Source organism: Aedes albopictus, chromosome 1, assembly GCF_035046485.1.
Source record: "Aedes albopictus strain Foshan chromosome 1, AalbF5, whole genome shotgun sequence".
Taxonomy (NCBI): domain Eukaryota; kingdom Metazoa; phylum Arthropoda; class Insecta; order Diptera; family Culicidae; genus Aedes; species Aedes albopictus.
The window spans coordinates 74,029,323-74,054,599 of NC_085136.1; the positions used below are offsets into that span (position 1 = coordinate 74,029,323).

General features: G+C 40.9%; 1 protein-coding gene across 1 annotated transcript; it reads left to right on the forward strand.

The window, feature by feature from the left end:
* Nucleotides 1–11,126: 11,126 nt before the first annotated feature.
* LOC115267412 (uncharacterized) lies at nt 11,127–19,678 on the forward strand. The gene has a single exon (XM_062844841.1). It carries the CDS (start codon nt 12,934–12,936, stop codon nt 18,259–18,261), a length of 5,328 nt encoding a protein of 1,775 aa, XP_062700825.1. The 5' UTR covers nt 11,127–12,933; the 3' UTR covers nt 18,262–19,678.
* Nucleotides 19,679–25,277: the final 5,599 nt, after the last annotated feature.

Here is a 25,277-nt window from a genome sequence, read left to right on the forward strand (position 1 = left end):
CAAATTGATTTGCAATTAACTTGATGCGCTCCAACATCGTATTTAATTTACAGCTATCAGTTTAACCTTCACGTACCCGACCCCCGACAACTCATTTTCAAAATGCTGCCATTTCGTCAAATTTCATCTGATTTTTTTTAAGTCACCCTCAATCGACCATAAATTGGTGCATGTTTATAACACTCAAGTGGCCATGTAATATCCGGAACTATTCCGAAGATATTCCGGATTGTACTGAGGTCAGGGAGTGGGGAAGGAGTATGTTTTGCCAAATGGCTAAAAGTGATTATTTCGTGTGTTATTGTGTTTGAGAGGCCCCCGCGGAACCTATTTCAGGTGTTTCGGAGCGACCATACTTCAGTTAATTTTTTCTGCCTCATTCTCTCGAAATCATGAAGATTGATACGTCGCGCGGCATGTTTTAGTTGCAAACCAGAAATGTCCCCGATGACCCCTCCGTGGAACCTGTGCTAGATGTTCTGGGGTGACTACATATATGGGTTGATACAGACTTCAGTCTATCGTTTCTGACTCAGCAATTCGAAATCATGAATAAAGATATGTCGCACGGCATGTTTAGATTGAAAATTAGAAGTGTCTCCAATCAGGCCATACGGAACCTCTCACAGGGATCCGGATGGATTAACTTATTCAAATCTGGTTACTGCAGTTGTGTTTTATTTTTCGCAATGAAAATTCCGCTGAAAATCGATGGCTCATACACAATAACACACTGAATAATCACCATTTTGGCACCCCTCCTGACTCTAGTACAATCCGGAATATTTTCAGAATGGTTCCGGATATTGCATGGTCACTTGGGTGAAATAAACTTGCACCGATTTATGATCAATTGAGGGCGACTTCAAAAAAATTGGATGAAAATTGACAAAATGCCAGCGTTTTGAAAATAAGATGTCGGGTGTCGGGTACGTGAAGGTTAAACAAGGAGGAAAACACATTTAACATAAGCATTTCTTAATGATATCATCGATATATTTAAATTTGGAGATTATCTAAATATACTGCACACTGTCGATCGTTCCTGGTAATACCTTTAAGAAAATAGTATAGTTGTGGTGCTTTTCTAGAAACCTGTTTTGTTTTATTCTTGCCTTTCTGTCCGTTTTTACTGCCCGCTGCTGATGTGTTCACAAAAACCCCCGATATCAGGAAACTCAAGCCAAAACTCTAAATACCCAAGAGATTTCCAAAAAATATTGCACTGAGATGGAACACAAGCTCAACATTCGTAATGTTGCTCTTCATTAGTCTCATTATGAATAAATTAATTATAAATGGAGGAATGTATCCTCACGAAATTCATAGAGCAAGCATTCAAACCAGACGACTAATGCCAAGAACTGTAGTCTCCCTGAAAAATACATCCGTTTAAAATATATGAAGATAGATTTGTTTAAATCCATGAGATAGATTTGTTTTATATAAATGCCGTTGTATGGATTATCCTAGGCGTCAGTCGTTTAGGTATTTTGTAAGCATATCGGAGTGTGAGTTCAAAATTGAATGCAAGAACAACATTACAAGATAACTGCAATAACCTAATAAGACTACACCACTTCAATGATCTAATAATTGATTTATCTTCAGCGGCACAGTGCGCAAAACAGTGCTTACTTGTACAGTTGCAAATTTATGATCAGAAATGCGATGTTTAAATCGAAATTGCAAGAAAACGATAAGAGGTAGAAGTTTGATGCCAAAGAACGAATTGTAGAGTGGAACAGGAGCCACAACTTTTCCTAAGAAAGAATTTTAATTTATTACGCGGTTTTGAAAGATACATACTGCCGAGTGTACAAATCTACACCTGTAGACCCAAAGATGAGCCAATTACCGCGATGCCGTACAACACCGATTCTCCGGCCCTTCCTACAAAAGTATCGACTACTTTGGAACCTACCTTGTGAAAGTTGGACGCGGTGCAGTCAAGCGGTGGGTTGCGATTTTCAAGTGTTTAACGGTGAGAGCAATACACATGAAAGTGGTTTACAGCATATCTACCGACTCGTGCAAGAAGGAAATCCGACGATTCATTGCTCGCAGAGGAGCGCCACAAAAAGTCTATACGGACAGCGGCACAAACTTTATAGGAGCTAGCAGGGAGTTGAAGAACGCTAACACTAAATGGCTCTTCAACCCTCCGGCAGCCCCACACATGGTTGGATGCTTCGCTCGGTAAAGATTGCACTCGGAACGTTGTCTGTATCGCAGAAGATGGACGATGAGTCGTTCATGACATTGTTAGCAAAAGTGGAACATATGATTGATTCTCGTTCGCTAACATTCCTGCCACTAGACAGTGAGGAGCAGGAACTCCTAACCATTTTCTAATGCTTAGTTCTAGTGGAGTTAGACAGCAAGTCAAAGCACTAGTTGATGACCGAAAGGCTTTAAAGAGTAGCTGGCAGATGCTACAAAACCGTTTGGGTATGTTCTGGAAGCGTTGGATTATCGAGTACCTTCCAATAATATCTCGAAGAGCGAAATGGTTCTACGACGTTGCACCAATCAAGGAAGGATCATTGGTTCTACTGGTTGATGGAAAGGCCCACAACCTCCGGATCCGCGGCCGAGTAAGCCGAACGTACGAGGGAAAAGATGGTATCATACGGCAGGCAGACATAGAAACATCGACTGGGGTACTGAAGAGAAGACCGGTTAGCAAGTTGGCGATTCTGGATATCAGTGGACGTAAAAAAGAGAACGATCGTGTCGACTGTGACAAGGAGGACAGCGTCGGAAGTTGCGGAGTGGACAGCAAAAGGTGTGGTGTCGTCAACTCATTGTTCGGACGTCACGAGGGGGAGGATGTTGCGACAAGAGATTCCATCGATGCGCCCCCCGTAATTGCTGACAACTCGATTGTGAATGTGTGAATAATACGATATGTAGAAAACAGTCTCTGATGAAATTGCAAATCATTGTTTTCCTATGGATAGACATGAATTTGGTAGAGTAAATATAATATTAAAAATTCTTGAATTATTATGCTAATTATATAGGGTAGAAGCTTCAGTTTTGGCCAGGCCGGAGTTCTGGCCCTAGTGCGGAATTCAGCCTGCTACGATCTAAATCGGTATAAATCCGGAAGGAGTTCCTGGAGGAATCCCGGAAGGAATTGATGAAGGAATCCCATAAGGAAGTCCTAAAAGAATCCCGGAAGAAATTCCTGAAAAATACCCAAAATGAATTCCTGTAAAAATCCCGGAAGGAATTCCTGAAGGAATCCCAGAAAGAATTCCCGAAGAAATCCCGGGATTCCTTCAAGAATTCCTTCCGGGATTCCTCCAGGAATTCCTTCCGGGATTCCTTCAGGACTTTCTTCCGGAATTCCTTCAGGAGTTTCTTCTGGGATTCCTCCCAGAGTTCCTTCTGGGGTTCCGCCAGGAGTTCCTTCCGCGATTCCTTCAGGAGTTCCTTTCGAGATATCTCCTTGAGTTCCTTCCGGGATTAAACCAGGAGTTCCTTCTGGGATTTCTTCAGGAGTTCCTTCTGGGGTTTCTTCAGGAACTTCTCCTGGAATTCCTTCAGGAGTCCCTTCTGAGGTTCCTCCAGGAGTTTCATCCGACAATTCTCCAGGATTCCCTTTGCAAGATTCATCCAATAGTTCCTTCTAGGATTCCTCCAGAAGTTCTGAGATTCATACAAAAGCTGCTTATGAGAGTTCTCCAGGAGTTCCTCCTGGGATTCTTTCAGGAGTCCAAGGTTCATCAGGGAGTTCATACCGAGATTTCTCCAGGAGTTCCTTTCGGGACACATCCAGGAGTTCCTTCTAGGATTTTTCTAGGAATTCCTTCCTAGATTTATACAGGAATTCCTTCTGAGATTCCTCCAGGAATTACTCCAGGAATTTTTCTAGAATTTCCTACAGAAGTTCCTTACGAGATTCCTTCAGAAATTCCCTTCAATTTTTTTCCAAGACATCCTTCCGGGATTCCGAAAGGAGTTCCTGAAAAAATCCTGGAAGGAATTCCTGAAGGAATCCCGGGAGGAATTTCCGAAGGAATCACGGAAAGAATTCCCGAACAAATCCCGGAAGGAATTCCTGAAGGAATCCCGGTAGCCCCAAACACAATGACAACGGCAAAACGGAACGGAACGGCATACTTCCAATGCATGGAGTTCCGTGCAGTTGCTCACAAGGTGTGCGCAACGGTGATTACTAAAACGCACTTTTTTCCAAATATCTGAACAAATGCAGAACGACAGAGACGAACATTGGTTTCTTCTTTTTGTCGTATTATATGATTAGTGCGCTATGTTAACGTCAGAAGGAAGATCGAAGTTTATGGTTAAATTCTTAATTAGAAATATTTCAGGTTTTCCACGGGTGTTTCTTATCCAGAAAGTTAACCATCCAGAATTACCAAATTTTACCAAAGCATTCTTCAGAAAATATTTAAAGAATTTCTTCCGGGGTTTCTTCAGAAATCCCGGGTTTTTTCCAGTGAAGAACAAAAACATTTTTCCGGGTTTCATCTCGTGAATCCTTCCTTGATTAGAGTTTCTTACGGGATTCCTCAAGGATTTCTTATCGGTATTTTTCCAGTAAATCCATACGGGCATCTAATGAGTTTCTTCCATGATTTCTTCAGGAGATTCTTCCGCGCTTCTTCTAGAACTGTCTTCCAAAATTCCTCCAGGACTTCATTCCTGGATATCTCGTAAAATTTCGCATTCCTCCAGGAATTCCACCCGGGATAACTCCAGGAATTCTTTCCAAGATTTTTCCATGACACCCTTCCGGAAATCCCCTAGGTGTACCCTTCGATATTACATTACAATTCCTCCTGGAATTCTTCATCTCGAGATTCCTCTCGGGTTCCTCCAGGAATCCATCGAAGGATTCTTCCAGAAATTCCTGCCGAGATTCCACTGGAAACTCCTCCTGGGATTCCTTCAGAAATTCCTTCCGGGTTTCCTTCAAAAATTCTTTCCGGGATTTATCAGGAATTCCTTCCGGGATTCCGCCAGGAGTTCCTTCTGGGATTTCTCCTGGAGTTCCCCCCAGGATTCATCCAGGAGTTCCTTCCGCGATTCCTTCTGGAGTTTCTTTCGGGATATCTCCTGGAGTTCCTTGCGGTATTTATGACAGTTCATGAGAGGCTTATTTTTTTTCGTCAGCCTTCAGAAGTCCGAGGTTCATCAAGGAGTTCCTACCGAGATTTCTGAAGCAATCCCGGAAAGAATTCCTGAACGAATACCGGAATGAATTCCTTAACGAAACCCGGAAGGGTTTCCTAAGGGAATCTCTGAAGGAATTCCTGAAGGTATCCCGGAAGGGATTCCTGTCCCAGAAGCCCCAAACACAGTGACAACGGCAAAACGAAACGGAACGGCATATTATTTAAAAATCTCTCTCATGTTATTTTGTAGCAGGTGGCAAACTTTCATTAGGAAAAGATTTCCGGCCGACCGGGAATCTAAGTGAGGCACCCTTAAAACAATGAAAATATCCATTGAACACGCTCCTTTTTCTATTTTCATAGTTGTGCCCTTCACAAACAGAGGGAGATGGTGGCAGTGTGAACTAGATGATGGATTTTCACAACAAAAAAATGCTCTATGTATTACGTCTGTTTGTCTGTGTCCTTAGCATGGTACGAGCTTACACCTTCAGCCATATTGACCCCTTTCACGGTAACATTAAAGTTCACACGTAATCTTTAAATGTGTATATTGATATTCGGAAATATGCTATGCTCAATTGTATTTAATTCAAATCTTTTTTGGGTTGAGTATTCTAGGTATTTTCAACTTATGATTTTTTGGCCTACCGTTCTTGGCATTCGTCGCCTGGCTTGAATGCTTGCTCTATGAATTTCGTGTGGATACATTCCTCCATTTATAATTAATTTATTCATAATCGAGACCGATGAAGAGCAACATTACGAATGTTGAGCTTGTGTCCCATCTCAATACAATATTTTTTTTTTTTTAAATCCCTTGGGTATTTCGAGTTTTGGTTTGAGTTGCCGGATATCGGGGGTTTTTGTGAACGCATCAGCAGCGGGCAGTATAAACGGTCAGAAAGGCAAAGAATTAAATAAAAAAACGAGTTTCGAGGAATGAACCACAGCCATACTACTTTGTTAAAAGTATTACCAGGAACGATCAACAGTGTGCGGAATATTTTGAATATCTCAAAATTTAAATATATCGATGACATCATTAAGAAATGCTTATGGTGAATGTGCTTTCTTCTTATTTAAACTGAGAGATGTGATTTGGTGTTTGCCTTTCACATACACATTCTGCAAGGTGTACATTAATAAACGTCAAATTAGTCGAACACTAGCGCCTCTGGTACGATTACGGAAAGCTAACGGAAATTCGTGTACTAAAAGCGATTTCGAAGAGTGTTTCGTCTGTTTGTCTGTGTTTTAGTTATCGAATATCTATCTAAAACATATTGCAATTTTCGTTAAACGTAAATTTTAATAATAATCATACCTTGGACAGACTGGTGATTTTCGTACCTTGGTACATACAATTATCTTGAAATGAGTTTTATACTGATAATTGTCTCATTCAAGATAGCCTTGGAATAATTTTCTTGACCACTTGTTCCATGGTATGAACACCACCAGCATGTCCAAGGTATAACAGTCATTATTATTTACTACTAGCTGTCCCGGCAAACTTTGTCTTGCCGTCTTGTGGTGGTTTGACAACTGTTGAGCTCAAAAAAGCACCGCACTCTAGATTGATCTAATTTTCGATCGTGTTGATTTCCTTACCAGCTCATGAAAAATAAGTACTTTATCAATTTTCTTACTTTTCTAGTTGATTTTCGTAACTTTTTGTGCATATAAACACAGCCACCACAAATACGAACCGAACCGTGAAAGAACCATGCTGATCGGTTTATCCGTTTTTAAGTTTTGTTGCCTCAAAGGAACTTTGAACTCATTTTTATATATATAGATAGATGATATTCAATAACTTACTGATTACAAATCGAGCTATCGAGCGAAGTAGCAAGTTAATACTAATATGTGGGATTTCTTTGTTATTGAATACCTGCTCGATAACAAATCGAGTTATCGATAGAATGCACAATGTAATACATACTGGCAACGTCTACTAATAGATCGAATCTGGGTTCTGAGCTTGGGGCCGCAAAACCTTTTCCGAATTTCGTTCACTATCGTCTTGTTGTTCCCATGCCGGAACTTGCGGTGATACCAGTCCAGTAGAAGATTAGTGATCGAATGCACTTTGGGCAGAATTATCGGAAATTTGGTATCTGGTATCGTGTTCCACGTAATCCACAGCTGCAATTCTACCATCTACACGCATCAATCCGTGCTCGTCCAGTAGAGGTGGCAAATTCGCTAACGAACTGCTTTTAGGTAGCGGTCGTCTGTATTCTGGTGCCAATAACATGTTGCGTTTAAGTGTAGCCACCTCATCAGGATAACAATCTGATTGTGCGAGTTTCCAGAGATATCTTTCTGCGTTACGCAAATCTTCGGTGCTGATGTCCTCAATTTCTTCACTCGTCACTTTTCTGATCCTTCGCAGAAGCTTCTCGTAGAATCGGTGAACATACGCGACGCATCAAAATAACCGCTCGTATTTTGAAAATCGCGACACGTCGATGATCGGAGATGATAAGTAGTGACCGCAAACGTAAATAGTTAGGTCGCAATTCTTCTTCGGTATCCTTTGCTGTCACTTGAAACTTGTCTTTTGGCCAATCCTGTTCGTCGTTGTACAGGAACGCTGGCCCACGAATCCATCGGGTGTCAGGCTTGCAGTTTAGACCCATTCCCCACTTGGTGGCTTCATCCACAACGTTGATTTTGGTTCCTAACCAACGCCACTCTTCCGTCTTCGATAGGCTCAGGATCGCATTGACTCTGTACGCTATGTACTGCCAATATCGTCGTGTATCTGATTTCACCCACGAAACAACGGTGCTTGAGTCGGTCAAAAAAAATGTGCGTTTGATCTGTACTATCCTGAATAGTCTTGCGTAAACGTGCGCCAATCACTGCAGCCTGCAACTCCAATCGTGGTACGGAAGTTAGCTGTAGGTAGAGGAGCTACCTTCGTTTAGGACGCAACTAGTGCACAGCGTGTCTGTTTTCGATCCTGCACGCGGAAGTACGCTACCGATGAATACGCTTGCTCACTTCCATCCACGAATATGTGCAGCTCAATGGCTCCATAACAAGCAGGATCGTATCCCGGAAAGTAGACCCGAGGGATTCGGACGTTGTCCAGCTCCTTTAAAGACTGCAACCTCAGCTTCCAACGTGCGAATAGGTTCTCGGGTATATTTTCGTCTCAACCTACCTTCGCACTCCAGACGTCTTGCAGTAGTATCTTTCCTTGAACTACTAGTGAACCGACTAGCCCCAACGGATCGTAGATCTTCATCACGTAGCTCAGAATTGCCCGTTTCATTGGTGCGATCTTACTTTCCAGTCCGTTTTGAAGGCTGACTGTGGAGCAAATGACCATCCTGAATAGTCTTGCGTAAACGTCAGGAAGCCACGTAATTCCAAGTACTCTCTCTCGAAGCCACTCTGGTTGTTCATCGATAGGCTTTTGACCGTAGTTGGATTCACTTCCCCTATGATCCACTGCACGAATTTGTGCTGGCCTGCTTACTCTCACAGAAAATTTTACGTTTGAGCGGTGCCGGCAGAGAATAAACAGGCCAGCATAAATTCGTGCAGTGGACTATAGCTTCCAGAACCGAGGATCGATTCGATACCCAGTTTCGAATATGGAAACCTGCTTTCCGGTGGACTTCAGCTACCTCTAAGGCTCGTTCGACGGCCTCTTCTTCGGTGTCGACGCTATCCAAATAGTCGTCGACATGATGCTTGTTTTTGATAGCTTCCGCTGCCCTTGGATGGTCTCGTTTGTTCTCAGTTGCGTTGCGATTCTTCACGTACTGTGACTGTGCAGGAGAACATGTTGCACCAAAAATGGCAACGTCGAACGCCATGGTTACAAAAGGTTCACTAGGTGAATTACGAAAGACAAACAGTAGCGCACTTCGATCCTCCTTCCTGATTCCGACTTGCAAGAACATTTCTTGGATGTCGCCGGAAAACGCCACTTCGCGTTCTCGGAATTTGAAGGTCACGTTCAGCAGCGGAGTGAACAGATCAGGCCCTTTGAGGAGCACCGTATTCAAAGACACTCCTTCCACTTTCGCAGCCACATCCCAAATAACTCTCACTTTTCCTGGCTTGTTTAGATTTAGCACAACTCCCAGCGGAAGGTTTTTTATTTGTTTATATTAACGTGTATTTTAACTTAAATGCTAATTTTACACTTTTCCCAGCGGAAGGTACCACGTACGCCGTGGGTCGAACTTGGCCATTTCTTCTTCTGTCACTACGTGGATGTAGCCTTTCAACTTGTAGTCTGCTATCTGTTGCCGTACGCTGTCATATAACTTTGGGTCCTTCTCCAATCGCTTTTCAAGGCATCTCAATCGACGCTCCGACATGGGTCCACTGTCTGGGAACTCTATGGCATCATTTTTCCAAAGCAGCCCGGTCTCTAACTTCCCGCTTACTTTCCGAACTGTTGTTTCCTCAAGATTCCTGCACGCTGGCTGATCTTCAATTCGCTCCTGGTTTGGTGCTACGGCAACTCCGAGGCTCTCCACCGAGAAAAACTCACGTACGTAATCGTACAATTCTTGATCAGACTTTTCGGCGCATTATGTGCATTTGCCTGTGCTGGAAATTTCTATCTCCTCCTCCTAAGCAGCCACATACAACCCAACCAATGCGAGTCTTCGCAGCGATTGGTTCCTGTTCTTGGCCTTCTCGAAGCTGAGGCATTCCACGAAGCAACACGAAAAATATGCAATTTTTTTAATTTAGCATTTTTGATTTTCCTACGATTTTGCACAGGTGTTCCAATTAATACGAATAACCATTTTTTCATACAATAACTTTTTATCGAGTCACGACTAACATTTTAATAGGGCCTATGAAAAAATGGAACACATGCAAATAAAAAAAATATATCACGAAAGCGGCTTGTTTGATCGGAAAGGTGTCTTCAGCAAAGTTGTAGAATAATAAATGGCGGCTCTCAGAAAAATACACATTGAAAAATTAATTTTGTTTTTTTCCTAAAAAAAGTGAATTTCGTTACTAAAAACTAAATATCTCAAAAAGTTATTTTTTTACCTTCGTGATTTTTTGTGAGAATAAAGTTTATTTTATTAGCTATCATCTGTAAAAATTTCATAATGGTAAAAAAATGTACAAAAAAGTTATGACACTTTGAACATTTTCGGTTTCGTGTAACATAGTTTTTTTTAGAGTGTATGACGCCAACTCGTCTTCGGGGTTGACAGCACCCTCTCAGAATCCAATGAAACTTTGTGGGTATGAAGACTATGTATTTCAAAGCAACTTTGCATACTTTGATTTCACAAAATTTATCTAGACTAATATTTGAAAAAGGCTTAAGTTTTTTGACCGATTTTTTTTTAAATCAGTGTAACTCAGTGTAAAAAACAAAATTAATTTTTCAATTTGTATTTTTCTGAGAGCCGCCATTTATTATTCTACAACTTTGCTGAAGACACCTTTCCGATCAAACAAGCCGTTTTCGTGATATATTTTTTTATTTGCATGTGTTCCATTTTTTCATAGGCCCTATTGGAATGTTAGTCGAGACATAATATGGACTTTTGATATGAAAAAAATGGTTTCTCTCATAAAAAGGAATAGCATAAAAAAATATCAAGTATATAAAAAAACATCGATCAATATCGATTTGTGCTGCTTCTTGGAATGCCTCAGCTTGGTTGTCGTCAGCAGGTGTGAGTTGCTTAATCCATTATAATTATTATCTTTTTAAAGAGGTTTTCAATCCAACTAACATGTTTGCTGGATAATAGCTTAAAAGAGTTTTCTTCCGAACACGTTTAGAGAGCGTCCATAAATTACGTCACGCTTTGAGGGGGGAGGGGGGGGTTCAGCAAAGTGTGACAACCCCTACAAAAATTTCAGAGGTCCCATACAAAAAGTGTGACATAGGGGGGAGGGGGGGTTGAAAATGGTCGATTTTTGCGTGACGTAATTTATGGAACTCCATAAGCTCTTATACAGCTACTTTTGTCAGTAGGGAACTTCCCAGTTGGTTCGCCTCTAACAGCTTAATCCAATCAGCAGTCTAGGAACGGCCTCTCGCTAACACCTGACCGGTAGATACCGCAAATGGGAAAACTCCTTCGACAACTCTACAGCGTCCAACGATTGTTCCGGTAGTCCCAGGTTTTCGACGGTGTACACTTCGGACAGGTTGAAGCGCATTTTGCTTCTGGGTTCCGATATTCTTATCCGCACTAGCTCCTTGGTTGCCAATTTTCTTATTTATGCCACTGGTCCAATGGATGCACAAAGAATGCGGGCGCCCGTCTACTCCTAGTTTGTCTGCTGTGGTCTGTTCAACGATTGTGACAGACGATCCGTCGTCTAGGAAAGCGAACGTGTTCACTGATCCATTTTTCCCGTACAAAGTCACCGGAAGAATCTTGAACATCGTCGAGCAAGTTCAAACTGCGTCGTTGAATAGGACTACTGTCTGTAGCACGAGGAATCAAGCCAACATTCTGGCGAAGCAGCTCATGCTTCCTTGCCAAGTATTCCTTTTCTCGTTCTAGCTTCTCGCTCATTGCCTTCTCGACTAGCTACTTTTCCTGCAGCAGTCTTTCTTCTTCCAGCTTTTCTCGAAGAAGCCTTTCATCTTTGAGCGGGCGATCTGGGATCTTCGTGAACTTGAAACGCTTGTCCGTCCTGTCGTAGAACTTCTAGGTGGGCCGGAATTTTCGGTAAACACCTTGAACAGCCGAAATCACTCGATCACAATACAGCTTCATCCACATTAGCGCACGTAAGGTGGTACCAACACTTACAGGTTCCGCATTGGACCATGTCTGTTCTACCACCCCGGGGGCAGCAATATTCGCAGAACTCACACAGAGCTAGAAATCAGTTCTAGCCGCCTCTTGCGTTGCTCGGGTGTTGGACCGAGTTTGCCGAACGAAGGATTTCTGCATCTTGGTAACGATTCTTTGAGAATGTTACGGGGTTGAACTTTTCGGAGTTCCTTGTAGCGAATACACCTTTGATCCCGATGTGATAAGCTCAAAGCTGAATGGATATTTATTGATTGGATATAGTGCAATTGATTTTTATAATGATCTACTGACAATCGGTTTCCTAATAGTTAACAACGGGTTCAAATAATAATTTAAATTGTAGATTTAAGCTCTAGCCTGTAATTTAGTATATAATTAGCATAATAATTCAAGAATTCTTAATATTATATTTACTTTACCATATTCACGTCTATCCGTAGGAAAACAATGATTTGCAATTTCATCAGAGACTGTCTTCTACATATCGTATTATTCACATATTCACAATCGAGTTGCCAACAATTACGGGGGCGCATCAATGGACTCTCTTGTCGCAACAACAACACTTGACCTACCAAACAACTATGCCGAAGACATCATTTTTTTAACTAATCAGAATCCAGAGATATATACGATATAAAATGTGTATGTCACCTGGCAGTCGCATTACTAATGAACTTTGTCACTATCAAGGGGCATTTACAAAAACTTCACCGAATACAAGAAATCAATCAGGATTCTAAAATATCTCGTAACAAAAAAAAATGGTGCGACTACCGCAACTTTGATAAATTTTGATGATAGCTTTAAATTATTTTACCAAATTGAGGTCATAGTGTGTAACTATACATGGAACACCTAGGATTTTTGTTTTTGATGAATGTAATAATTGATTGAAATGCAAAAAATGATTCTACATAAAACAAAAGTTGAAAATGTTCAAATTGTTTCAGCTCAATTGATTTCAGTAATCATTTCTTTTCAATTTCAGTCTCAAAATGGTATACTCAAAGCAAGATGATATACATCCGGAAGCCAGTGAGACGTACGAAAGTAGCACCAAGTCTGGAAGTCATGGCGAGCTGTATCAAAAGCAGCTAGCTCAAATTCTTTTACTTAGGCTGACACGAGAAGGAAAGAAATTCCGATTGGCTTACGAACTGACAATCGCGGATAAGTTTGACGATGTTGCACTGCATGATAAGTCAGTCAAGCAATGGACATTAATACAGTCAAAACATGCCGATGCCAAAGATTCAAAGGTAGATATCAATGGCTTGCTCCCGAAAACGAATCGAGAGAAAGGAGATTTCAGTTTGTACAAATATTTCCACTCCTACCTAAAAGTTCGAAGCAAATTCAGAGCCAGAACAAACTTCGTGCTGTTCACCAACAAGAAACTAGATGAAAAATTAGAGACCGCAGAAAATTGCTTGGCGATCGAGGATCGAGATGTAGATGAATATCTTCGATTTACATCTGAAGGAGCAACCCACAAAGTCCTAACACCGACTGACGCTACAATTCAATCAATCGTGGAATACGCCAACGAAGGTTTGTATTCTCTGAAGGACGCTATCAAGCAACTTTTTACTGATGGAATCATAACAAACGAACTGCAAAAGTATAATGCCTATTTAAAAGACATTCTGTGGCAATCGGAAAACCATCAAATAAGATTCAAAGAAACCTTCAACGACTCATTGATTTTCATTGCTAAAGTGTACAAAGTGCTTCAACCAGAGCTGCGCAATTTAGACCCTATTAATAAACCACTGAAGTTCAACATTGAGGTCGAAAAATGTGAATCTCCCACATGCCTGATAGTGGAAGGACAATATTTCGACAACCTGATTACAGCCATCAAAGAACTTTTCCATAAAGGAGTTGCCTCCGATGATTTAAAAAAGTACAAGGATATACTAGATTTGATCTTTACAACGACTGCAAATGGCCAACTAACAATCAAAGAAACATTCAATGATGATGTAGTATGTAAAGCTGAATTGTATAAAATGTTGAAGGCTGAATTGTGTGATCTAAATAAGGAGGTTACTACAAAACAGAAACTTTTCGACATAAAGGCATCGCGGACTAAACACCGTTCAGTATTGTTCTACGCGGAGGCCTCTGATGTGGAGCAATTCTTTTCGCTTCTCACATTATCAGTGCAACAACCGGATCGATTGGAACCATTCATCGTCGAAGAGCTATACTCGTGGATGAGAATGTGGCTGCGGCCGGACGTATTAGGCAAGCTAACCGAAGATGATTATAAAGACGCTGCGAAAGATTTGGATGATTTTTTTGATGCAACGCAAAAATGCGAGCAAGGTAATTCCAAATACTATTTGACTCAACGTGATGTATCGCGATACTGCAACAAGTTACGGTCGAAAATTGTAAAGTTACACCCAGAATTAAATGACATGGATCAGTTATATATAAACAGGATTCTTTCGTTTGAACGAGAGAACATTGATGCACCCGAACATGTAAAAGATGCTAAATTTGATGGGAACAAAAAATCTGAGCCAGATCCTAGTTGCAAAAGAGTGGATTCAACTGCTTGTGATACTTCGAACAACGATCGTGAAATGGATAACAAAATATCTCTTCCTGACAGAACTTACGAGGAGGTGACCGATACTCAGCTTGCCAGAAGTCTGAAGTTGAGGTTTGCACGTTATCAGTGTTTGGTTTTGACGGCGGATCCAGGGATAGGTAAAACTAAGCTTCTCCAATATGTTGCCCTTGAACATGAAAAATGCAAATCAGGAGCAGCTTTCTTAATTTACTTGAACAGACTACAAGATGTTGTAAACGTTTCAGGAAACAAATCATCATTAGATGTTCTCAAATCTGTATTATCCCAAAAGAATGTTGAACTTATACAAAACGTTTTGGAAAAAAAGTCTAATGATTATATTACAATATTGTTTGACGGGTATGATGAAATTCATGAGAAAAATAGAAGCAGAATAAACCATCTGTTCGAATCATTATTGGAATCAGAACACATTCAACTTATTGTAAGTGTACGAAATCATGAGAAAAAAACATTGCAAAGCTTTTTCAAGAAGCGCAAGATACATGCCCTTTATTTTTCTTTAGAGCCATTCAACAGTAAAAATATCATTGAATACCTTGCAAAGTCCTGGAATGAAAATGCAGAATGTAATATCGATTCCAAATTCGATTCATATTCCCAGTTTTTGGTTAAGAAATTTGATAGCTTGTGCAGAGTTCCATTGATGGCTAAAATGGTGTCAAAAATATACAAAGAGGGGTTTGAGAAATTTAAAGAAACAAAATTTATCGACCACGAAGATGAAAGAAGCTATTTAGAAGAGAAGTTCTTAGAAGTTGAACACATTTATGAATATTTCATAGAAAAATGCTTACTAATAAAGATAAATGATGAATGCGGTGGCATTGGGAAGGTCAATGCGAACAAACAAATTGTTGAAGGGTTTTATCTTGACCATCAACTGCTAGCAATAGAATATCTTGATGTTGGTGACCTTAAACCTATCCTAAAAAACCCAAAATACATGACAAAACTGAACGATATTAGAGAAAGACATCGGAAGCAAAACGAAAAATCCATTCTATTGAAATTTGAGGATGGTAAACTTTTGTTTTCACATCATTCTTATGCTGAGTTTTTTGTTGCGGTGTTTCTGTGGGACGATTTCGTTTATTTGAAAAGCATTATTGAAAATGTGTTGTCTGCATTTGCGGGCATAAGACGTTTTCTTATCAAAATAATTGAAAAAAATATTAAATGTTTCATTCCAGCAATCACCCGAAAAAATTTTTTTGCATCGAAAAAAGTTGCTTTCTGGGCTTGTGAAAGTAATGCTGTAGAGCTATTGAAATATGTGCGTTCAAAAAAAGCTCTGTCCAAAAATAACAAGGCTGAAATGCTTCACATTGCTATTAAAAACGGCAGTGATAAAATATGCTCCTATTTGATCGATAACTGTAAACTACATCCCGATGTTAAGTATAATGGTGGTTTACTTCCCTTGTATTCGGCCATAACATACGGACACAGAAATTTGGTACAGTTACTTATAGATAAAGGAGCGAACCTTCATATACGAAACACAGAGGGATGGTCAGTTCTGCATTATGCTGTTCAGCACAACCAAATTGCTATTTCCTCATTTTTGATCGACAAAGACATTGACGTGAACTCCATAAGCAATAATAAATGGAATGCACTTCATATTTCCTGTAACAATGGTGATGCTGATATGACGCAAATGTTAATACGAAAAGGTGCACAGCTTGATAAACAGACAAACGAAGACAAAACTGCTTTAGATTTAGCTGCAGCTGGAGGACACACAGCTGTTGTAAACATTTTAACTGACAATTTGATAAAAGAAGAACATTTGAACGGTATGATCTGCAAAACATTTCAAACTGCTGTTCATTATGGCCATAATTCTGTAAAGGAAATGCTAATCAAGAAATATCCAGAACTTGCCGATCCAAAATATACCAATGATCCGTTAATCCACCTTGCGGCTCAAAAAGGAATGGTTAAGGATGTGAAACAGTATATTGACCATGGTGCCAATGTAAATGCATTGGACAGGACAGATAAAACAGCTCTGCACCTTAGTGCATCTGCTGGTCATAGCCTTGTTGTTGAATTGTTGCTTAATAGAGGTGCACGCTTGAACGCTATTGAAAGGCATAAATGTACACCGCTTCATTTAGCATGTCAAAATGGCCATAAAGAGGTTGTTCAAATTTTAATCAAAAGCGGTGCTAACATTGCATCATTGAATAACGACAAGTGGACAGCTCTTCATCTTAGTGCATTCCATGGTTACTGCGGTGTTGTGAATTTATTGCTCAAAAAAGGTGCAAACGTAAACGCTATTGGTAAGCATGGTATGACACCATTGTTTTCGGCATGCCAGAATGATCACAAAGATGTAGTGCAGATTTTACTTCAAAAAGGTGCAAACATTAACGCACTGAGCAGCAATAAATGGACTGCACTTCACAGAAGTGCTTCAGAAGGTCGCTACGATATTGTAAAACTGCTACTTAAAAAAGGTGCAAACATTAACGCTGTTGACATTGATGAATGGACGCCACTGCATTGGGCTTGCCAGAATGGTCATAAAAAAGTTGTGGAGACATTAATTAAAAGAAAGGCTAACATTGACGCGTTGACTGACAAAAAAAGTACAGCTCTTCATAAAAGTGCTTCGGGAGGTTATAGTGATATTGTAGATTTACTACTTAAAAAACATGTAAACGTCAACGACGCTGATAAAGAAAAATTGACAGCACTTCATTGGGCATGTCAAAATGGTCACAAAGGAGTTGTGGAAACTTTGATCAAAAGAGGTGCGCATATTCATGCTGTGACTCGCAATAGAAGAACTGCTCTTCATGAAAGTGCAACCAAAGGTTACTGCGATATTGTAGTTTTACTACTTGATGAAGGTGCAAACGTTAACGCTGTTGATATAGATGAATGGACGCCGCTTCATTGGGCATGCCAGAATGGGCATAAAGAGGTTGTGCAGACATTGCTCAGCAGAGGTGCCAAAATTGACGCATTGACTCACAACAGAAGTACTGCTCTTCATAAAAGTGCATTCAAAGGTTATTGCGATATTGTAGTTTTACTACTTGATAAAGGGGCAAACGTTAACGCTGTTGATATCGATAAATGGACATCGCTTCTTTGGGCATGCCGGAATGGCCATGAAGAGGTTGTGAAGGCATTGCTAAGTAGAAATGTCAACATGGGCGCATTGATTCTAAATAATTGGACAGCTCTCCATGTAAGCGCTTCCGAAGGTTACTGCGTTATTGTAGATTTACTGCTAGCTAAAGATGCAAATATTAACGCTGTTGATATAGGTAAATGGACGCCGCTTCATTGGGCATGCCAGAATGGGCATAAAGAGGTTGTGCAGACATTGCTCAGCAGAGGTGCTAACATTGAAGTATTGACTCACAATAATTTGACAGCTCTTCATGTAGGCGCCTCTAAAGGTCACTGCATTATTGTAGATTTACTACTTGCTAAAGGTGCAAATATTAACGCTGTCGATATAGATAAATGGACGCCGCTTCATTGGGCAAGCCAGAATGGGCATAAAGAGGTTGTGCAGACATTGCTCAGCAGAGGTGCTAACATTGAAGTATTGACTCACAATAATTCGACAGCTCTTCATGTAGGCGCCTCTAAGGGTCACTGCATTATTGTAGATTTACTACTTGCTAAAGGTGCAAATATTAACGCTGTCGATATAGGTAAATTGACACCGCTTCATTGGGCATGCTAGCATGGTCATAAAGGGGTTGTCGATTTATTACTCAGAAGAGGTGCCAACATTGACGCATTGACGAATGACAACTTGACAGCACTTCATGTAAGCGCTTCCAAAGGTCACTGTGATATTGCTGAATTATTGCTTAATAATGGTGCTAACGTTAATGCTGTCGAAATTGATAAAAGAACTTCTCTTCATTTGGCAGGCATGAATGGACACAAAAAAGTAGTGCAGACTTTAATCGAAAGAGGTGCCCATATTGATGCATTGACTAAAAATAAATGTACAGCTCTTCATGTAAGTGCTTTGGAAGGTCACTGCGGAGTTGTAGATATACTACTTGAAAGCGGTGCGAATGTTGACGCTGTCGATATAGATACATGTACACCGCTTTACTGGGCATGTCGAAACGGTCACAGAGATGTTGCGGACACTTTGATAAGAAGAGGTGCTAACATAAATGCATTAACTCATAATAAGCGGACAGCTCTTCACGTAAGTGCATCTGAAGAACACTGTGATATTGTAGATTTTCTAATCGTTGAAATTGCTAAAATGAAAGCTGAAAAAGAAAGAGTCAAATGTACGCCGCTTGGTTTGGCAAGTCAACATGGACATGAAGATGTCGTGGAAACGTCAATAATAAGCATCGCCAAGAATAATGCATTGACTCATAATAAATGGACAGCTCTTCATGTAGGTGCTTTCGAAGGCCGCTGCGATGTTGTGAAATTTCAACTTGATAAAGGCGCTAACGTAAACGCTGTCGATATGGACAACTGGACACCGCTTCATATGGCAAGCCAAAATGGTCACGAACACGTAGTGAAGACCTTGATGAGAAAAGGTGCCGATATTAACGCATTGACAAAAAATGCATGGACAGCGGTTCATGTTAGTGCTTTCAACGGTCACAGTGTTATTGTGAATTTACTGCTTGACAAAGGCGCTAACATAAACGCTGTTGAAATTGATAACTGGGCAACGCCGCTTCATTTGGCTTGCCGAAACGGTCACAGAAATGTTGTGGAGACTTTGTTAAGATTAAAAGCCAACATTGACGCACTGACACAAAACAACTGGACAGCTCTTCACACAAGTGCTTACAAAGGTCACTGCGATATTGTTAAGCTACTACTTGATGAGGGTGCAAATGCTAACGCTGTTGAAATAGATAAATCAACGCCGCTTCATTTGGCATGTGAAAACGGGCACAAAGAGGTTGTTGAGGCACTGATCAGGCGAGGTGCCAACATTGAAGCATTGACACAAAATAAATGGACAGCTCTTCATAAAAGTGCTTCCAAAGGTCACTGTGATATTGCTGAATTATTGCTTAACAGAGGTGCTAACGTAAATGCGGTTGATGTAGATAAATGGACACCGCTTCATTGGGCTTGCCAGAATGGCCACACAAATGTTGTGGATACTCTGTCTGGAAAAAGTGCCAACATTGACGCATTGACTGAAAACAAATTGACAGCACTTCATATGAGCGCATCCCAAGGCCACTGTGATATTGCCGAATTATTGCTTAATAAAGGTGCAAACATTAACGCTGAAGATATGGATAAAAGAACTCCGCTTCATATGGCAAGCCAGAATGGCCACAAAGATATAGTGAAGACTTTAATCGATAAGGGTGCAAACATTGACGCATTAACACAAAACAAATGGACAGCTCTTCATTTTAGTGTTTCGAAAGGGCACAACGAAATTGTCGATTTACTGCTTGATAAAGATGCGGAGACAGATGTTGTTAATGGAGACGATATAAAACCACTACATTTGGCATGCCAGATCAATGCCAAGGAGGTTGTAGAGTCCTTTATTAGAAAAGGTGCAGCCAATGTCAAATCGGATCACAAGAAGTGGACAGCTCTGCATGTTAGTGCGTTCGAAGGTCACTGCGATATTGTAGAATTATTGCTTGCTAATGGTGCAAACGTAGACGCTGATGAAATAAATCAATGGACGGCACTTCATTTGGCAAGCCAGAAAGGCCACAAAGAGGTTGTAGAAATATTAATCGGAAGGGGTGCCAACATTAACGCATTGACTGCCAAAAAATGGACAGCTCTTCATGTAAGTGCTTCCAAAGGTTATTGCGATATTGTAAATTTACTGCTTGATAAAGGTGCAAACGTTAACGATATTGAAATAAACGCATGGACACCGCTTCATTGGGCTTGTAAAAATAACCATAAAAGTGTAGTGGGTATATTGGTTGAGAGGGGTGCCAACATTGAAGCATTGACGCAGAATAACCGTTCTGCTCTACATGTTAGTGCTTTCGAAGGTCACTGTGAAATCGTAAAGTTACTGCTTGATAAAGGTGCAAACGTCAACGCTGTCGAAAAAGACAAAGAAACCCCACTATATTTAGCATGCCAGAATGGCCACAAAGACGTAGTGAAGGTTCTGATTAAAAAAGGTGCCAACATCAAAGCAGTGAACCGCAAAAATTGGACAGCTCTTCATGCAAGTGCTTCGAAAGGCCACTGCTCTATTGTAGAATTATTGCTTGATGAAGGTGCAAAAGTGAACGCTTCAATCAAAGACAAATCAACACCGCTACATTTGGCATGCCAAAATGGCCACAGAGACGTAATGGAGACTTTGATTGCAAGAGGTGCTAACATTGACGCATTGACTGAGGAAAAATGCACAGTTCTTCATATTAGTGCTTCCAAAGGTCAGTGCGATATTGTAGACTTACTGCTTAAAAAAGATGCAAACGTAGACGCTGTTGAAATTAATAAAATGACGCCCCTACATTTGGCGAGCCAGAGTGGTCACAACGATGTAGTGAAGACTTTGATAGGAAGAAAAGCCAAAGTTGACGCGTCGTGTCACAATAAATGGGCAGCTCTTCAAAAAAGAGCTTCCAAAGTGTACCACATTTTTGCAGATTTATTGCTTACCAATAATGAAAAGGTGAGCGCTGTTCGAACAGACAAATGGACAGCGCTACATTTTGCGAGTCTAAATGGTCATAAAGAAGTTGTAGAAAGTTTAACTGAAGCAGGTGCTAACATAAAAGCCTTGACTCTGGACAAATACACTGCTCTTCACTTAAGTGCTTCCAAAGGTCACTGCAATATTGTAACTTTGCTGCTTGATAAAGGTGCAAACGTAAACGCTGTTGGATCAGATAATTGGACACCGCTTCATTGGGCATGTCAGAATGGTCATAAAGAGGTTGTAGAGACACTGATGAAAAGGGGCGTGAACGTAAACGTTCTGACTAAGAAGAAAAGACGTTCAGCTCACGATGTAAGTGTGCTCAACGGTCACCATGAATTGGTGTGTTTACTGAATGGAGATGTGACTGACACCGAATTATAATATTATTTACAAGAACAACTGATTTCGGTAGTTGTTTCCACTAATGTTTTTGGATTGCTGTTAACAAATATTAGTTTATAGCAAAATAAATACTACAGTTGGAAATGAACGGACTAGGTTGTTGAAAAAACGCAAGTCTAATGGAAATTGTTGTGACCCCACGGTGTCACATCGCTCTTCAATACCAGCTACAGTGTCCCTTGTGAGACAATAGCGGGCGCCTATGTAGTGTAGATTTACGAGAGATGACAATGAGGGGATAGATCGAACAGAAGATCAACAAGGTTAATATGATAGATCTGAAATTGAAAGTACCGTAAACCGGGGTCAAATTGATAATTTGGGTACTACATTGTAATTCCATACTAGGAACTTCTAAGCCTCCTAATGATCTGAAACTTCTTACCTCATCTAGTTCCAAGATGTCTAGAGATGAGTGTAGACTTTTATTTTTTTTTTAGAAAAAAGTTATGCCTTATTATTTTAGAAATTTGGAATGCATTTCTGACTTAGCTGAACTCACTGGCAGGTCCACGAAATAGATTTACGAGGAAAGATGCATTCAGCGACTTCAAATGATTTTTTAGACAAATATGTTCTTCTACAAATTTGTTCCTAATAATAAGGCCCTCAGTCCAATCTAAATATGTACATAAAAATTAGAGTAGTCCATATGGTCAAAGGAATTGGAAACCGAACTTTTTATTTGCAAGAATAACTACATACATTCCTCGGAAAAGTTGTAGATCTATCAACTTTGAGCAAGTTTGTTGAAAACAATTTGTTCCAGCCTTATGTCCCAGCAGCGGCGGCGAACCAGAAGAAGTCAAGCTCGAAAGTGATATCTCTGAAGACGAAGAAGGCCAAGAAAGTTAGCACGAAGGCGAAGGAGAAGAAGTCGTACAAACCGGCGGCGAGGCGCTTCGTGGACGAGAAGAAGGCGGGCAACACGACTAAAGGGGTCTATCAGTGAAATCAAGCAGGAGAGCAAAATGTTGGAGCGACGCAAGCTAACCGAAAACTGGAAGTCGTATCAAGATCGATAAACGGAAGAAAGGATGCAAAATCAGTGAAGTCAACGTGCGTCGTCGCGAAGGTCGGAGTGAATGGTGCTGAACGTGCAGTTGAAGAGGCGGAAGAGATTCTAATGGAAGAATAAAGCGGAAGCGAGAATAGGAGACAATCAGTGAAGTACTAGATTGAAAGTAGTGAGCTGGATTTTTGTATGGTGAGATGATCAATTCACCATTTCTGCAATGAAATGGTGCAAACAGCGTAGGTTATATGATTTATTGGCTAATTTGATGCTATTTGAGCAAAAGTTTGAATAACTGTGTTGTTTTATTATTTTTTCCTGCAACTTCAGCAACACAGTTATCCAAAGTTTTGCTCAAACAGCATCAAATTAGTCAATAAATCATATAACCTACGCTGTTTGCACCATTTCATTGCAGAAATGGAGAATTGATCATCTCACCATACAAAAATCCAGCTCACTACTTTCAATCTAGTACTTCACTGATTGCCTCCTATTGCTGCAGCAGAAGTTCAGTGTGCTTGAGGAAGTTGCCAAAACCAAGTCAAACCGAAGCGTTCATTCTAGAATTGCCGGTGATCGGCAAGATCCAGCGGAGAAGATGTCGTCTCGGTTGAAGGCCCAAAGGACGGACGAAAGCTCGCGGTCCAGCAGTCCAGCAGGGTCGTCTGCTGAGTCAAGCAACGAAGAATCGAGCGGTGATGAAGAAAGCTGCGAAACAGAATCGTCCACAGGGTGCTTGGAGGATGAAAACAAAGACAGCGCAAAACGAGTCAAGCCAAACAAGCCAGTCAACTCCTTAAAGTTCGAAACGACCCAAACCAATATCGGAGGTTCGTGACAGATCATCTGCAGAGCGTATGGGATTCACACCGGAACAGATAGCTGCCCGGCAAGTCGTTTCACGAGACCTGCATGAGACATCCTGAGGAATGGCCGATGTTCTTGCGAACATACGAGAGTAAAAAAAGAATGTACGACTATAGTGACGGGGAGAACATGATTCGATTGCGGAATTGCTTGAAAGACGATGCTCTTAACCCTGTCCGCAGTTTTTTCATGCTTCCCTCCACGGTTCCGAAGGCGATTAGTGCGCTACGTTTAGGACAGCCCCAAGCTATCATCAACACATTAAGAGCGAAGGTACTTGGAATGCCGATGCAAACACTCATCTGTCGAGCTCTGGAGTATTTATTTATTTATTTATTTATTTGTAAGTTAATTCATCTGACAATAGTTATTAGTCTTAATGAATCTTATATACTATTTCTAAAACTATTTACACTCATTCCGAAGTCAAAATTAGGATACGCTTCATTAAAAATACTCATCATTGAGCGAATGGGCTCATTAACATCATAGTTATAAAAAGGACGAGGAAGGCGAAAGAGGTCGTTTGAGCGAAGCGTATAAGCGGGCACATTTATATCCAACGACGCCAGCAGAAAGGGAGCATCTATTTTACCGGCCAGGATTTTAAAGACAAACACTGCCTTAGCAGCTTTCCTACGATGTTCCAATGTCTCGATGTTTATCAGCCGGCATCTCGCTTCATACGGTGGCAGATTGTAGGGATTATTCCAGGGAAGACTGCGTAGAGCAAATCTTACAAACTTCCGTTGAACAGCTTCCAAGCGGTCGATAATTGTGACATGATACGGGTCCCACACAACCGAAGAGGTTTCCAGTATGGGTCGAACTAGTGAAACGTACAAAGCCTTCAGTGTATACGGGTCACGGAACTCTTTTGTGATCTTGGACACAAATCCTAGCTGGCGACGAGCTTTTCCAAGTATTTCCTCATAGTGCATTTTGAACATAATTTCGCTATCTAGTGTAACTCCGAGGTCACGTACAGATTCCACGCGCAGGAGTGGTTCGTCATCAATGGCATATTCATGCAAAATTGGTCTTTTTTTTTCGTTGAAAACTTATGACGGAGCACTTAGGCACACTAAGCGTCATGTTGTTCGCCCGGCACCAGACGACAAGCCGGTCAATCAGGCTTTGTAAACGCATGCAGTCGCACATATCCTCAATCATCATGAATATTTTCATATCGTCAGCGTATAAAATGCAGAACCCTTCGCCGATTTCAAGGACAACGTCATTGAAAAAGAGCGAGAACAGAAGAGGACCCAAGTTGCTTCCTTGAGGGACACCAGAGCTGTTCGTGAACCAATCAGAGACAGACGAGCCAATTTTCACCGCAAGTTTTCTATTGCATAGGTACGATCTTAGCCAATCAACGAGCTGAGCAGTAACCCCGAGCTTTTCCAGTTTAGCCAGAAGGATCGAATGGCTAAGAATGGAGTAAGAATGTTCTGCTATCTACCGATTCTACGTTGTTCCGGGCTAAGAAACAGATAGAATGATATGCATTTCTGGACGATGGTTCGGAGGTAACGTTGATGTACCAAGGATTAGCAGAGGATTTGGAAGTAGCAGGAAAATCCGCACCATTCTGCCTGAAGTGGACCGGTAGAACTCATCGTTTCGAAGAGGAATCTCTGAGCGTTGATGTTGCCCTAAGCGAACGAATCGGAAGAAAGTTTACGCTCAATGGCGTACGTACAGTTGGAGATTTGCGATTACCGGCCCAGTCTCTCGACGTGGATTTCCGAGTACCACTCAGTTCGAACCA

What these genes read in the sequence shown, in the direction of transcription:
- LOC115267412 (XM_062844841.1), top strand. Translation starts at nt 12,934, where the DNA reads ATGGTATACTCAAAGCAAGATGATATACATCCGGAAGCCAGTGAGACG.